This window comes from Miniopterus natalensis, chromosome 13 (assembly GCF_054644295.1).
Source record: "Miniopterus natalensis isolate mMinNat1 chromosome 13, mMinNat1.hap1, whole genome shotgun sequence".
In the NCBI taxonomy this organism is placed as follows: domain Eukaryota; kingdom Metazoa; phylum Chordata; class Mammalia; order Chiroptera; family Miniopteridae; genus Miniopterus; species Miniopterus natalensis.
The window spans coordinates 23795006-23810526 of NC_142093.1; the positions used below are offsets into that span (position 1 = coordinate 23795006).

Here is a 15521-nt window from a genome sequence, read left to right on the forward strand (position 1 = left end):
GTACTGCCTCTCAACACAGCGTTCCTAACCCTGCGAATCAATGAAAGGAAGTGGTGTATCGCGTGTCAGCGGAGGCGGGGTGCAGTGTCAGTGTGGAGTGTGCCCACTCTCCTCCACCCTCTCCCGCGGTGCCTAGTGTTCAAAGCAGCACCACTGGTCAGCGAACGGGACCTGGGCAGCCAGGGGCTTCTCGGCTCTGCCCAGGCAGGGGGACAGGGGTTGCTGCCTGGGTCACAGACCAGGCTTAGAGCACCACAGGGCATCACTCCTCAAGGATCACTACCTAACACCTTTGAGGGGCACCGGGGACTACCAGGGGGCCTCAGGGAAAGTCTCCTCCAGGGGGAACAAAGGTACATTTGTGGGGTTCACAGCCAGCGACGTCTCCCTTCTCTGTCTGGTTATGGGGTGCTTCAGTGATTGAAGATGCTGCAACCCCCTCAGTCACCAGTTTCATAGTAAAGGATTCAAGCTTCTGCTGTGAACAGCATGGGTGGCTGTGGGAAGGGGCGCACGGCATTACCTGGAGTTGACCTTCCAGCCCAGGGACCACCACCCCCCCTCCCCCGTCACTCCACGCGCCATAAAAAAAATTTTTAACCCTCTTGGTCTTTCTTTTCTTCCGATTTCTATTTCTTTTCTGCACTCAGAGGCCGATGCATCCTGCCTTCTGGGTGGAGTTTAAATATAAATGTACAATTTTGCATGAGTATTGCGTCATCGCTGGAGTCGTCGTCGTTCCCCAAGAGGCCTCATCTTCTCCCAGCACCGGGGCCTTTGGACGCTTCCGGGCGCTGCGGGCACTTTCGCGACGGGCCCTCGGCTCCTCCCCGGCGCCCCCTCCCCCCCGCCTCGCTCCGCCCCTTCGCCTCGGCGCCGCGGCCGGCGGGGAGTCCAGCGGGGCGACGGCGGAGCCCCGGCGGCTGCGCGCGGGGCGCGGGAGCGAGCGGGCCGGCGCGGGCGGGCGGCCCGCACTCGGGGGAGGCGCCTCGGCCCGCCCTCCTCCGGGGCCGCGGGGAGGGCCCGGGCCCCGCTAGGGGCGGGGAAAGCCGCCTGGCCCCTCCCCTCTCTGCCCTCCCCAAAGTTGCGGTCTCCCCCGGGGCCCGACAGTCTTATGATCCAGCGGATCCTCCAGGGGAGGCCGGGCCGGGGACGGGGCGCGGGCGCCGAGCGGCTGGGGCGGCGGACGGGTGCGGCGGCCGGAGCCCGGGCGGGGATCCGGGCAGTGACCGAGGCGGCGACAGCGCCCCGCGCCCGCCGCCCCCTCCCCTGGGGCCGGGGGCGCCGCTGCATGGGGCCGGGGGCACAGCCCTGCTGCGCGGCGCGGCGGCGGCGGACCCCCCAGGCGGGCTGGGGCTGAGCCGCGTGCCGGGGCGGGGGCTCCGGGGGGACCATGCCCGGAGGCCGGCCGGCCGCAGCATGGCTCACGGGCCCGGCGCGCTGATGCTCAAGTGTGTGGTGGTCGGCGACGGGGCGGTGGGCAAGACGTGCCTACTCATGAGCTATGCCAACGACGCCTTCCCGGAGGAGTACGTGCCCACCGTCTTCGACCACTACGCAGGTACGCCTCGGAACGGCGGGCTCGGGGCTGCTCCCGGCCGCGAACTTCGCGGCAACTTCGGCGGAGCCCCTCGCGCCTCCGCGCGCTCCCCGCCCTGCCCCCGCGCCCCGCGGGGCCGCCGGCCCACCCGCGGCTCAGCTTCCGGCGCCCCCTCCGCCGCGGGTTGGACCCCCTTCCCACCCCACTTCCCTACCCCGCACCCGGGCCCGCTTCGCACGCTTCCCAACCCCCTGGCGTCCCGGGCCGACCTCCTTGACCTTCCCTGCCAACCGCCTCCCCTACTGCCCTACGACCCCGGGGAAACATTTGGGGGACCGGGGCCTGGGAGACGCGGGAGAACGGAGTAGGCTGTGCCTGGGGGCCACATCGCACCCCGACCTCACGCCACTTCCTAGGGAGCTGGGCACAGGAGCCAAGGGGTGACATCTCCCTTCGTGCGCCCTCCTGCTGGGTTGGGAGTGGAAGGTCCTGGTGGGGCGCGAAATTGTCCCGGAGCCTAAGTAACTGTGGGCCTTTCTCCCCGCCCCCACTTCTGCCCCTGCAGTCAGCGTCACCGTGGGGGGCAAGCAGTACCTCCTGGGACTCTATGACACGGCGGGACAGGTGAGTGCCTTGGCCCCTGCCCCCCTTCCCTTCCCAGACTCGGAGCGCCTGGGGGCCTCTTCCCGCGGGGTGCCGAGGCGGGAGGGCGTGTCCGCGAGGGGCTGCCCTGGGTCTAGTCTGGATTTCTCTTTTCAAGTCGGCAAATTAGGAAACGCAAAAAAACCCAACAACAAACCTCAGCCCAGTGCCCCCGCGGGAACGCCCGGGCTGTGAAAGTTTTTGCCTGCCGGCGCCTTCCGTACGGTGCCCGGTGCGTGGGTCCCAACTCCTGTTGCAAAGTGGCAGCAGCCAATCGGGAAGCGCCCCTATTTTTGGTGCCGCTGACCAGGCTCCCCTCGCAGCCTCCGTCGGGCCCTCATTGGCGAGTGGGCGGCCTGCCCGAGGCGCCTGATTGGTGGGAAATGGCATCATCTAATATGATGGGAAGGCGTTGGGTCCTGCTTGTGTTCATTACAACATCACTGCACCCTGGGACCGGAGTCCCTGAAAACATAATTTGTGGTGTTACCGGGGGACCGCAGGGAAAAAAAGAAAAGAAACAACAACCATTTAGCCACTCCCTGCGGCCGGGAGGGCGTGGAAGGGTTAGGAGTTCAGTGTGAATCCTGGAAGAAGGGCTTTATTTATTTATTTGTCTGAGGAAGGCCAGGTGACTGGCTTCTTTCTGGGATAGCTTATTGTGTAGAAAGAAAATGAACACTTCTCCTGGCAGCCTCTGACCATTATTTGCAAATTAGAGGTGGCTCCTAAAGGATTAAGGTCTCTTCTTTCTTCCTCTATCCCAGCTCCACCCTCTTCCCAGACCCACTTTGGCTGTGGGGCTGGATTGTATGATGAAGTTTTGCAGAATCCAGCCCTGTGATTAGACCTGAAGACTTGGGTAGAAGTTTCCACATGTCATGCAGACTTGGGTCCTCCAGGACATGTGAGCAGCTGAGGGGCTTAGTGAGGGGCTTTGGGGGATGTCCAGTAGTATCTTTCTTATCTGTAAAATGGGGCTTAGCACTGAGTCTGGCACGCACTAGGTAGGTGTTCAATAAAGCGGAGCTGTTCTTTGTGGCTTTTCTAGTTTTGGATTTCAAAACTGTGGTACCAGGTTAGATTCTGAAAAATGTCTTGTTTGGGGGGTGGGTTCCCTGATGTGACCTCTGGTTTCTAAACTGTTAAGTTAGAGGAGACCTGAGGTTTCAGAAACTTGCATTGGGCAGTGCCTGAGGCTGCCCCCTTTCCCCAAACTGACCCAAGTCAGTACAACCAGTTCTTCTGGGCCCCTTTTGGTTGCCTGTCTTATAGTTGTTATTCCTTCCAGCTATCAGAATGCATGGAGACCAACTTTAAAGCAGTACAGTTAACTTTTAAAAAACAGGTTGAAATTATTAGTTGAAAGGAGACAGATTTTAAAATACAGTCTCTATTTTTAACTTCTGTACTATACCTTCTTTCCTTTTCTCCTTTACTTGTCACCATGACCAGTTTTTGACCACGAGCCCCATTCAGCAGGACGTTCATATGTCAGAGTTGTTCTGTGCACATTCAAATCCAACTAATATTTACTGAGTTTCTTCTGTATATCAGGCATGGGGTGACAACATTCAAGTATTATTATACTTTCTCCACAAAACAACCTTATAGGTGATATTCCATCTTTGCAGATAGGTGATATTCCATCTTTGCAGATGAGGAAACTCAAATGGGGCCCAGAGAGGCGAGGTTGCTGACCTAAGGTCACAACTACTGAAAGGTATTGCTGGGTTTAGGACATGGGGCTTAATCTACCCTACTTGGAGGTGGTTATGTACACAGAAAGCCATGGGAGGTACTGAGAGACCACCTGGGTTGACTGTGTGTCTGTAGACATAGTATGTGGAATCTTCACAGCCATTCTCTAGGTGGGGGTGTATGCCGCATTTACAGAGTACAGAACCAAGATCCAAAGAATCACCCCAAATTAGGGCCCACTCACAAAACCAGGGCTTTCCATATGTCATCATAATTGCTGTTTCCTGTGGAGATTGTAAGATACATACCAAGTGAGATCAACCTATTAGTGAGGTTCAGATATTATTGTTTTTGCCCAGTGGTGGGACACCTCCTCGGTTGGCTAAGATGATGCTTCTCTCAATGTCTGAGACTTTTGTCTTTGGATAAAAGTTGGTGATAATTCATCTTTCAGCATCTAAGGGTTTATTACTAATAAGCAATCTTAGCAAAGTAATCATCAGTGAGATTAGATGGCAAGTGCCTACGGTATACCTAGCACTGTGCTAGGCACCTGGGAGGTCAAAAGAATATATTTATGATAGGGATCTGCCATGGCTGATGACAGTACAGGGGAGAGTGCCTGGATCAGGTGCCTGTTTATGCATATTATGTAGGAGATTTCTGTGTTGTGTTTGGTCATTAAGACCCCATGCCTGGTGGGCAGTAGAGGACAGCCCATGAGCTCTGAAACCAACGAGGCTGGAGCTCAGATCTCTCCCTTCCTCTGCTAGTCATGTGGTTCTAGCTAAGTTATTTTCCATCTTTGTGATCTAGTAAAAATATGGATAATTAGACTCTATACTGCAGTGTTTTAGGTCAGCTTATATTGTTTAATATAGTAAAAGCATGGACACTGTACTTCATTCATATATTATGACAAATTATTGTATTCCACCCTGGGCAGCTTTGTGGGAGGAAAGGATCGCAGGTGGAAGAGGACAGTGCATTATGCCTGGAGTTGACAGCAATTCCACTAGGATTCCAGATCTTATACTGTTCTCAGCAGAGGTGTGGAGCCAGCTTTGCACTTTATGATTCCCACAGTGCCCATCATGGACCCATGGACATAGTCGAGTGTTCCTGCTCTAAGTGCCCTGTTGTGTCATATCGTTTTCTTTCTGAATCAGAGCCTGCACCCTCAGTGATGTAAAAGAAACTCTTCGAAAAACTCAGAGTTCAGTGTAGAATTTGAGAAACCAGTGGGGTGTATAGGTTTTAGTTGATTCCACTTTGGGAGGCGAGATGGCATGAGGGGGTTGCTCACAGCCCTGGAAAGCAGTTGCTCTCAACTTCCCTCATGCACATGGGCACTCACTGTGTTTGAATAACAGCAATACTACCTCCCTCTGGTTAGAACTTCTAGTCTATGTGCTTATTCTTCTTGGCCTCTGACCCTAGTGAAGTTCAAAGCCATAAGCAAACATTTGCCCAATTTATGTATTAGGGAACTCAGGAGATGACTGTACAGACATACCTCATTTCATTGTGCTTTGCTTTTTTGTGCCTTACAGATAGTGCGTTTTGTGCAAATGGAAGGCAAGACAGAGCAGGCTGCTTGCACTACTGACCTCTGCTGCTACTGGAGGTGGGGGGAAAGAGAGGAAGAAATATGAATGCTAGTGAGTGTGGTGGGCAGTGTTAGTCCCCATCACATGCTCTGCCTGGGGGCATCCCTCAATATCCTCGACACACTTACTAGCATCACTACCAAAGGGGGGCCCCCCCTCTCCTGGCTGAGCCCCTGGGTGGTCCAGGAGCAGCTGACATTTTGACTGCCAAACATTTTGGAGTGGCAGTGAGGGCAGTGCCTTCCTCCTCACTGGTGCCTTCTGCAGGGGCCTGGCTTCCTTCTTGGGCCTCTGTGCAGCTTCTCCTTTCTTGCTGAGCTTTCAGGACTTCTGTGTAGGCTCTGCAGCAGCCCACTGTCTGCTCAGGGAGGGGCTGGAGAGATGAGACTTTCCCTCCTGCCTCTGCACTGTTTGGAAGCACATGGGAAGTGGGAAGAGCTCTCAGTCTGTGCCGATGAGCGGTGGGGACCTGCCTGGCAAGCTGCTCTTGAGCTGCTGGCTCCAGGCTGATCTCTTAATCCTTGGCAGGAAGGCAGAACTTGATACGCTGAAGAGAGGGGACTGACGCCCAGTTTATCCCAGGTCCTAGAATACACACACTCAGGAGGGTGTGTTGGGGTGAGTTTGGGTTCCCTAGAGTTCCAGATTTAGCCACTGCCACTGTGTGTGGAAGTCCATATGTGTGCTTTTGGGCATGCTGTTGCTATGTCTGTTAACTTAAACTCACACAAGTTCAAGGGCACATACATGAGCACTATAAATACCCTTAATTCAGATATTCTTTGGGGTTGCTTTTTTAGTGACAAGCAAGATCTGTTTCTCACTTGACACAGCCCAGCAGCTGTGGCTGCCCTGCAAGCCCTCTGGGCACCCAGGGAAGCACTTCCCCTCCAGAAGGAAGTCTCCGTGGGAGGCAGCCTCAGAATTCCCAGCTATGCCCCGCCTTCTGCATTTCATGGGGCAGCACCCCAGGGCCCTGTATAATGGGAAGAGGGAAAGGGGAGGGCCAGGGCGAGCTCCTTCCACCTTCAGGCAGTGATCCTCAGGATACCTTCCCAGGTAGACTTTTCCCCGCTGAGGAAATTGAGAGTGAGTGGGCTTATGGAAAGCAGACAGAGATGTGATTAGGAAAAAAGTTTTTACTTTGGAGGGGGCCTGCAGGGACCATTTGTAGGCCTTAGGAAGTGCCCGCTCGTGTCACCCAGGCTCCAGCTCCCTGCAGCCCCACATTACATCCATAAGTGGCCCAGGGAGCAGAGTTTAGGAGGAGCCACAGGGTTTCTTCCAGACATCAGCTGCAACAGGTGAGATGCTGGCACTAAGCATCCTGGTTTCCCTTAGTAACCTACTGTAGATTTGTCATCTGTGCATTTTGCTAACCTTTTTAGAAGCTATTTATATCTTCTGCCTGCACCACGTCACATGGAATGCTGGCTTCCTCCTCTGTGTGGAAGGTAGAGGCCTTTGTTGACTCCAAAGCCGTTGCAGTGACTGACTGCCCTGTGTTTCCCTCTCGGGACTCTGATGTGGGTTTGGGATGTGCCGGCTCAGATAGGCAGGCAGGGACCTCACCCCAACAGCTCTGATTGGTTTCTCTTTGTGCCTCAGGTGGGTCCATCCCCTTCCTGACTCTGATCCATCCGGCTTCTCCACTTCTGTTATGATTCTCTTGAGGTTTGATGACATTTACACTCTGGGAAAGTTTTCCAGCAGGTGTATCAGGAATGGATGTTACTGGAGTGCTGCTGGGGGTGGGGCAATGGTCATGGGGCCATTCTCTGCATATGCCAGGACATCAGAAAGGTGGGGAGCATGGCTTTAAAGCTCCTGGGTCAGAGGCCTAATGAGGAGCTGGGTTTTTGTGGTTTTGTTGTGGAATTTGGGGTTTCAGGAGATGAGACCTAATGGATTAAAAGGAAACAAAACAAAGCAGCTCTCCAGGGGGTATCAGTTTCTAGCAGTGACACATGTGTTGGCAGCAGCAGGCCCTACCAAGGGGCCTGAGATGCAGAATAGCAATACTGCAAGGAGGAGACAAGAAAAGCAGTTACAAAGAAACAATAGCCAAGGGCTGCACATGTCTTTTTAAGAAACTCAAATTCGTGAGCCTCCTCTGACTTTCCTTTCACTCGGAGGGGGTTGGTTTTGCCCTACTTTGGCATGGTAGGGTCAAGGAGCAGCTTTCCTTGCCCTCAGCACTTCGCTCTTCCTCTTTTAGTTTTGGGCAGGCAGCTGCTTTGCATGAGGAAGCGAGGGGACACCCAGCCAGGGAGGCTGCAGGGGGTGGCAGATTGGCCATGGCTGGGTTGTCGGAGCTATCGCAGTAGAGATCTCCCAGATCCGCTGCCTGCCAGCACCTCCTGGGCCAGCCCTTGCTCTCTAAGCTCCACGAGGACAGACCACTGTGTCTGTTTTCCCCACATTTCCAGCTTTCGCCCGGAGCCTGGTGTGTGGAAGGCAGAGGGCACATATTCCTTAGATGGAGTTGACTCTCATTTGGCCGTCAAGTCGTTTTTGCTACAAGGTTAACCAAAGCCTAGGGTTATAGCTATTAGAGAATAGCTTCAGACACAACCCCTTTCTTGAGAAAAGCTTTGTTAATCCAGTAGAAGTCTACAGAGTTGAAAGGGGTGGTGGTATGGAGGTGTGCCACGGGGCACAGTTTTACCCCCACCCAGAACCTGGGGCAGAGTGGTCACCACCGGGCCCCCGGAGCTGTCTCTCAGGCTCAGGCCTTTGCCTCTTGCCTGACACCTCTCAGCCTCAGATCTCCTGAGGAGGCATCTTGGCAGTGAAAGTGTGGGTTTTAGTCTCCAGGCCAACGCTGAATCCCAGGTTCTCCTCTGTAGGTGAGAGACTGTGGGCCAGCTCACCTCTGGGAGCTCCTGCCCTCCCTGTGAACAGGAGACAATGTTTGCCTTGCAGGGTTGCTGTGAGGGTTAGAGGTGAGTTGTAGTTGCCGTGGATGGCCTGGTGCTTAGCCTGTGGTTACTGAGAGTGATGGCTCCGACCAGCCTGGGGAGCCCCACACCGCTTCATTTCGGGTGGTGTGGATTTGGTGCCTGCTCTGTGTTCTGATCTTCTGTGGAGAAGAAGGGGGGGGGAGATCAGACCACAGAAAGGTCCACCTGTGCAACTGGAAAAGCTCATTATGTGAAAACAAGCGCTGCGCGGTCCCAACTAGGAAGGGGTGGCGGGGTGAGCTTTTTGGAAGAGCTAGGCTTTCTGGAAGAGATGAGGCGGTAGAGGATCCTGGTTACCTCTGTGGCCCCACGTTGACCTGCCAGGGCCCAGTTCCCAGCAAGGAGCTTGACCTCTCAAAGCCTCAGTTTCCCTATTTGTATATTATAGTCATTGGATGAAATCAGAGCGCCTCAGCTCCCAGATAACGGACTTTCTCAGGCTCAAGGCGGCTGGGTAGGGCCTGGGACAAAGTCCTGGGTTCAGGTTGTCCCTCCTGAGTTGAGCAGTCCAACCTCAGGCAATTTACCCATGACCCCTCCACCCCACCCGCTGTGTGCTGAACGCAAACTCTTTCCTCTGTATCATGAAGTGCAAGCTTGGGAAACATTGGACTAAATGAGGCCAGGCCAGGCAGAGGGTCACGGGAGCTCATGTTCTGGGTGGGGAGGAGCAGCACAGGGAGTGCAGGCATGGGAATGTCCCAAATGTGTCTTTTGATGGATCTCAGATCCCTGCTCTCAGTGTCAGCATGTGGAGTAGGGTTGATAACTAAATTATGGAGTTTTTTCATCCACTAACTGACAATTTAGTAATTAGGAGATATTAATCTGGAATTGTGTTGCTTTGTTGATTTAAATAAAAAGAACAAAAAGTGGGGGAAGGGGCCTTTATAGTTGCTGCTGTTTCTTTTTGGGTGGCTGGTGGGCGTAGTGAACCAGCCCATCCCCAGACTTCCAGCCCTTCCAGGCTCAGGGTTTAGTAAATGACACACTGGTCATTGAGTGGCATTTTTACAGAGTGCAAAGCACATTTCATTTTACAGATCGCAAAGCATGTTGCACTTGAGGCCTCTCACCTGCTCCACAAGTAGAGCGGTTAGCAAGTGGTTGCTTCATTTTGTAGGTTTTGCCAGGTTGAGTGACTTGCTTCAGACCACACAGCTGATAAAAGGCAACACCAACATTACAGGCAGGCTGTCCAACGCGAGTCCTGGGTTCTTTATGTTAAATTACTCACACTAGGCAGCTTGACAGTGTTCAGTGTCTCCTTTAATTGTAAATATTCTGTTGTTGAATATTCATGTGAAAAACGCATGGCTTTTGCAGACGGAAGAGTTGGTGGAGTGGTATCTATAGATGGGATAGTAGGGGCTGCTGCTAAAATGGCTCTGGAAAAATGCCCCCCCACCTGGGAAGTTAAGGGTATTTTGTCAGTTTGTTCATTAACCTTGACTCTTGCTTAAAAAGAGACTTGCCGGAGTGGCCACATTGCTGATGAGGGTATGGGAGAGGCTGGGTGCCACTTGTGTGCAGGTGTAGCCCCTTCCCAGGAAGGAGGACCCGGGACCCTTCTGTGTTGACATGAGCTGACTCTCCTCAGGCGGAGGAGGCAGGGCCCCCTCCCTGACCTTTAAGCTCTCACCCTTGCTCTGCCTGCCAGCCTTTGCTTGACATTAGCTTGCCTTTTGGGGGTGCTGGCAGGACAACATTGTCCTACAAATTACAGGTGTCTTTTCTCTCCCAAACAGCTGTTCCAAACCTTTTTCTCTGTAGTTTTCTTATTTAGGTGAAAACTGCCATTTCAAATCTGTTTGTCTCTCTCCCATTTGAATATGCCCTGGATGCACCCAAAATGTTTTCTGTCGCCTGCTACTCATTTTGCTTGCCTTCCCGGGCTCTCCATTGCCTTCCATCGGCACCACCTCTGCCGTCAGAACCAGATGGAAATATTCATACAGTCAGTCAGCACCAAGCTCTAAATCTGGGCTGAGCGTGCCCCAGGGGCAGGGCTTACAAGACAGGTGAGGCGCAGGCTGTGCCCCCAGGAACTCAGTTCATCGAAGGGGCCAACAGTGAGTGATGGGGGGGAGCGGTGCCTGTTCATTGGGGTTACAGAGGAGGCCATTTTTTTCCTTCCAAGGAAAGATGAACTGCTCCTAACAGTTAAGCAGACCAAGGGGTTCTCTCTAGGTTGAATTTTTTTTTTTTTAATGTCTTTATTGATTTCGGAGAGAGGAAGGGAGAGGGAGAGAGAGAGAGAGGCGCAAATGATGAGAGTCATTGATCGGCTGCCTCCTGCACACTCCCCCTGCTGGGGATCGAGCCCGCAACCTGGGCATGTGCCCTGACCAGGAATCGAACCTTGATCTCCTGAATCATAGGTCGATGCTCAACCGCTGAGCCACACCGGCCGGGCATCCAGGTTGATTTTTGATAGAGAAAGTTGCTCAGATATGGATTCTTACACATACTAGATGCTTAAGAAGGGTTTGAATTACTGCACTGGCTCTCCGATGTGCAATTCAACACGCATCTCCAGGGAACTTGTTAGAAGTCCGTATTCTTAGGCTCCACCTCAGACCTGAATCAGAAACTTCTGGACACCTCTGTTATAATGAGCTCTCCAGGTGATTCTGATGCAGGTGGAGATGTCAGAGCTACAGAGGGAGTTAATGAATATTTGCGCACTTATGTACCTCCTCTTAGCAAGCCACCTTCCCTCCCCACTCCTGCAACACACACACGCAACGCACCCCCACACCCACGCACCCTCACTGTACACACTTCCCTAGAGTATGTGATTTATTCATTTGTAACCCCTGCCCCACCAAACACGCCTCCTTTGTAGCTCTTTGCGCGTGGTTCTGACCCTGCATATTTGTTGGAATAATTTGAAGCACTCAGCCACTGGTTCTGCCTTCCTAGCTCTCCTGGTGGGGCTGGGGCCAAGGCACTCTCAGAAAAAAACCGAAGTAGAACTTTCTGAGCCTCCCTGGGCTCCATTGACATGCTGTCGGTCCCAGGACTGTGCACACAGTAGGCTCCATGTGTATTTGATGAGCTATTTTCTCGCCTATGCATTAAGCAACCAGACAGACTGGGGCCTGGGCCCTTCTCTGTTCACTGTAGCTGAGGTTAGCACTCTGGGTGGTGACAGGCCTGCCCCTGAGGAAGATGCCAGTGTGGTTTGTGCTAAATTAGTTCCAAAGCAACAGATGGGCAATGAGGTCCTTTGGTATTAAAACTCCTCAGGCGGGTCACCAGGAAAGGTTGGAGGAAGGGCTGTTACTCAGACACTCATCTTGGCAGGAATTACTTATCTGGCAGATCCAAGCTTTCTGTGTGTCGTCCTCCATTCTCCTGTACATACAGGCACACACATGCACACACACGCACATACATGCACATACATGCACAAACACATTCACATACCCCACTCTAAAATTCTTTCTTCTTTCCATTTCCCTCTCTCTCTTCCAGACTGTTCCAGCATAGAAAAGCCATCCTCTTTCAAATGGCATAATGGTTGGGATTACAAATGAGTTGGCTCAAAGTATGCTTCCTCTAAGAGCCACTGCTGAGAAAGAGCATTTAATTCTGATTGTCCAGTTCAATTAAAACTCCATTTACCCCAGCTTAATTTTCAAAGGGCTCTCCCCCCCAACAAGCTGGTTCGGGCTCACATGTACTTCCTTACAGTGTTTCTTGCGGGCTCCTTGGCCCTGCAGGGATGGGGAAGGGCTTCGTCTGGAAGGAGGTAGCTTCTGGTCTCCATCCAGCTGCAGAAAGTGAGAAGGTCCTTTTGAGGCTGAGGCACTCCTCCTCCCGGACTCCAGCCCTCCTGAGGTTGAACCCCTTCTTTCAGTTTCAACTGAGCAAATTGTGTGTTGCCTATAGTCTAGCATTTGGTTTTATTCACATGTAAATCTTTACTCCGCACCTAGATGGTAATGTGGCACATAGCACTTAGCACAAGATTTGGGGGGTCCCAAAAAGAAATCAGGTTTATGTTGGATTTAGGGGAATCTGTCAGAAAAATTATTATGGAAAGAGCCTTTCCCATGACTTTACGTCATCTCCACATTGGCTTTCTTATTAGCTCACTGTGAAGGGAATCCTGATCTTTCTGGGCATTACTGGAGATCTTTAAAATCAGATTATAGCCCTTGCCCGGTGGCTCAGTTGGCTAGAGCGTTGTCCCGATATGCCAAGGTTGTGGGTTTGATCCCTGGTCAGGGCACATACAAGAATCAACCATTGAATAAATGCAACAACAAATCAATGTTCCTCTCTCTTTCTCCCTTCCTTTCTCTCTCTAAAAATCAATAAATTTAAAAAATAAAAAAATCAGGTCGTAGGTGGTCATTTTAATGCATTGCTCATTTAAGCACAATACTCATTTCTTCACTTGTAGAGCTCATTAGTAGAAAGGCTGCCAGGTCTGTTTGGATAACAATACACACCCTGCAGGGATGGGGAAGGGCTTCGTCTGGAAGGAGGGTGTGTATTGTTCCCTAGCAAGTCCGGATCTTTAGGGATCCTTCAGTGTGTTTGATGGCAGGTGTCCCTTCTGGGTGTCCTGTGGCCTTCTGTTGGAAGCAAGGGAAAGAAGGTGCAGCGGATGGGCTGACAGGCTCAGCTCTGCCTTGATAAGAGGGGAGACCCGCACACCGCCTGCTGCCCGGCAGGAGCCCTGACATCCTGCGCCTGACCAGCAGGCCAGTGCGGAAGCAGCCGTGCCTGGGCAGGCTGGTGTTACTGGAGAAAGTGATCGTTCAGAATTCCTGGTGACCAGACCGCTTGATGTATAAGTCTGCTCCTCTTTCCTGTTTTAAAAATTGAGCTATAACTCACATTCAGGGGTTTTATATATTCACAAAATTGTACAGCCATCAGCACTGTTTAATTCCAGAACATTTTCATCACCCCCTAAAGAAACTCTGTTAGCAGTCTCTCTGTTCTCCTTTCCCCCAAACTCCTGGCAGCCATTAATCTACTTTTTGTCTCTTTGGATTTACCTATTCTGGACATCTCATATAAATGGAATCATAGACCATGTGACCCTTTGTGCCTGGCTTCTTTCACTTAGCATCATGTTTTCAAGGGTCATCGTGTCTCATACTTCATTTCTTTTTATGACTGAATAATCCCTGTCTTGCCTTTTTATTTGCTTTTGTCAGTCTTTATTTCATGTACGTTTTGCCGCAGGCTCTGGGAACCGTTTTCCAGGTTCTGAGGCCGAGGGCGAGGTTCTGCTGGTCATGCGCACCTGGTGCTGTGTCACCGGCCTTTGCCAGGGCTGGGCGTGGTCTCCCCTCTGCCCTTCCAGTTTTCTAGTTTTCTCGGTGCCTCTGTTCATAGCCTCCCCTGCCTCTGACCCCCTCACATCTTTACTCATCAAATCCATGGGTATCTGTTAAACACAAGGGAGGTGAGTGAGGGACATAAAGACTCATCAACTAGGGTTCTTCCCCTGTAGGAATTTAGAGCCCAGTGGGAGAGGAAATGACTAAAATGCAAGTACAAAAGGGGACATCCCATGAGAAGGTGAAAATGGTCAAGTGTGAGGAGTGTCGTGAAGGTGCCCAACTGCCTGGCTACTTGCCCAGAGCCTCACAGATCAGCAGGGCCTCAGTGGGGTCATCTAGATTCAGAAACTTGATTTTATCAAGACACTCACGGGTCATTCGGTCCTCAAGTCTGATCTGTGTTGATTCATAAGAGATCCAGATATAAATGAGGTTGCCAAAGGATTAATTTACCATTAATTTACCATTGGTCTCTGTGGAAAAATAGACACAGGACATAAACCAATAGCTCACAGAAGAAAAGCAAATAGCCAGTGAACGAACACACAATATGCTAAGAAATGCAAATAAAAACTTTTTTTTCACCTGTCACCTTGGACAAGATGGAAAAAAATTGTTACCTAGGAGCCAGGGAAGTGGAGGCTCTGTGCACCACTGTTGGAAGTAAAAAGGGCACCAAGCATTTGGAGGTTCTTTTAGGGCCCTGAGACTCAATCTCAGTGTGAGTGTGTGTGGAGGGGGGCAGGTGTTCCCTGCCATACAGTAAGCAAACACCAACAGGGCTGTCTGAGAATTCAGCTCAGCTCTGACAGTGCCTCCCCAGGGCAGCGTCAGATCCCACAGGTTAAGGATTCAGTCCTCCAGGACTCTCCCTCCACCCTGCCCACCCCTCCCACCTCAGGCACCAGTCTCAGGCCCAGGTTATCTGTCTGTGCTTCTGACCAACCAGTTACAGACTGGAGGTGCCAAGGATGCCCTCCAGCCCAGGTTGCCAATTTCAAGTTCAGGTTGTTACCTGTACTTCTGACCAACAGGCTATAAATCAGAGTTTCCCATGATTCTCTTTTCAGGGGGTTCTGTTAATTTGCTAGAGCAGCTCGCAGAACTCAGAGAAACATGTTACTTACTAGATCACAGCTTACTGTCAAAGGACAGAGCTCAGGAACACCCAGCTGTAGAGCCGCGTAGGGCGAGGTATGTGGGAAGGGGCATGAAGTTTTCATGCCCCCCCGAGCCTGCCACTCGCCCAGCACCTCCACGAGTTCACCAACGCCGATGCCTCCAAACAGGTCCTTTTGGGTGTTTATGGAGGCTTCAGTGCAAGGCACGACTGAGTAAATCATTGGCCATTGGTAACTGGTTCAACTTCAGCCCCTTAAGTTCCAACCCCCCAATCATATGGTTGGGTCTCCTGGAACTGGCCCCCATCCTTAGGTGGGGTCCAGGGGTCACCTTATTAACCTAACAAGCGACACCTTTATAGTGTCATCACTCAGGACACGTCAAAGGTTTTAGGGGCTCTATGCCAGAAAGGGGAATCAAGACCAAATATGTATTTCTTATGAATCTCAATATCACAGAGGTTAATTTAGCAAAAACCCTTAAACTTTTGATGATCCATTTCTTTGAATTTATGCCAAAACATTCAGAGTACACAAATAGTTACATAAAATTATATTCTTCCAGGCAATATTTATAATAGTGATAATTTATAAACACATTAATACCTAGTAAAAAGGGATTTGTTAAATGATAG

The 15521-nt window shown here is 51.7% G+C and overlaps 1 protein-coding gene across 1 annotated transcript in view; it reads left to right on the forward strand.

The window, feature by feature from the left end:
• The first annotated feature begins 1391 nt into the window (after positions 1-1391).
• RHOQ (ras homolog family member Q) overlaps positions 1392-15521 on the forward strand; it is a 32558-nt gene continuing 18428 nt past the window's right edge. The window contains exons 1-2 of the mRNA XM_087823532.1: positions 1392-1561; positions 2106-2164. Coding sequence (XP_087679658.1) covers positions 1420-1561; positions 2106-2164 — 201 coding nt within the window. The 5' untranslated portion in view covers positions 1392-1419. The remainder of the gene's footprint in view (positions 1562-2105; positions 2165-15521) is intronic.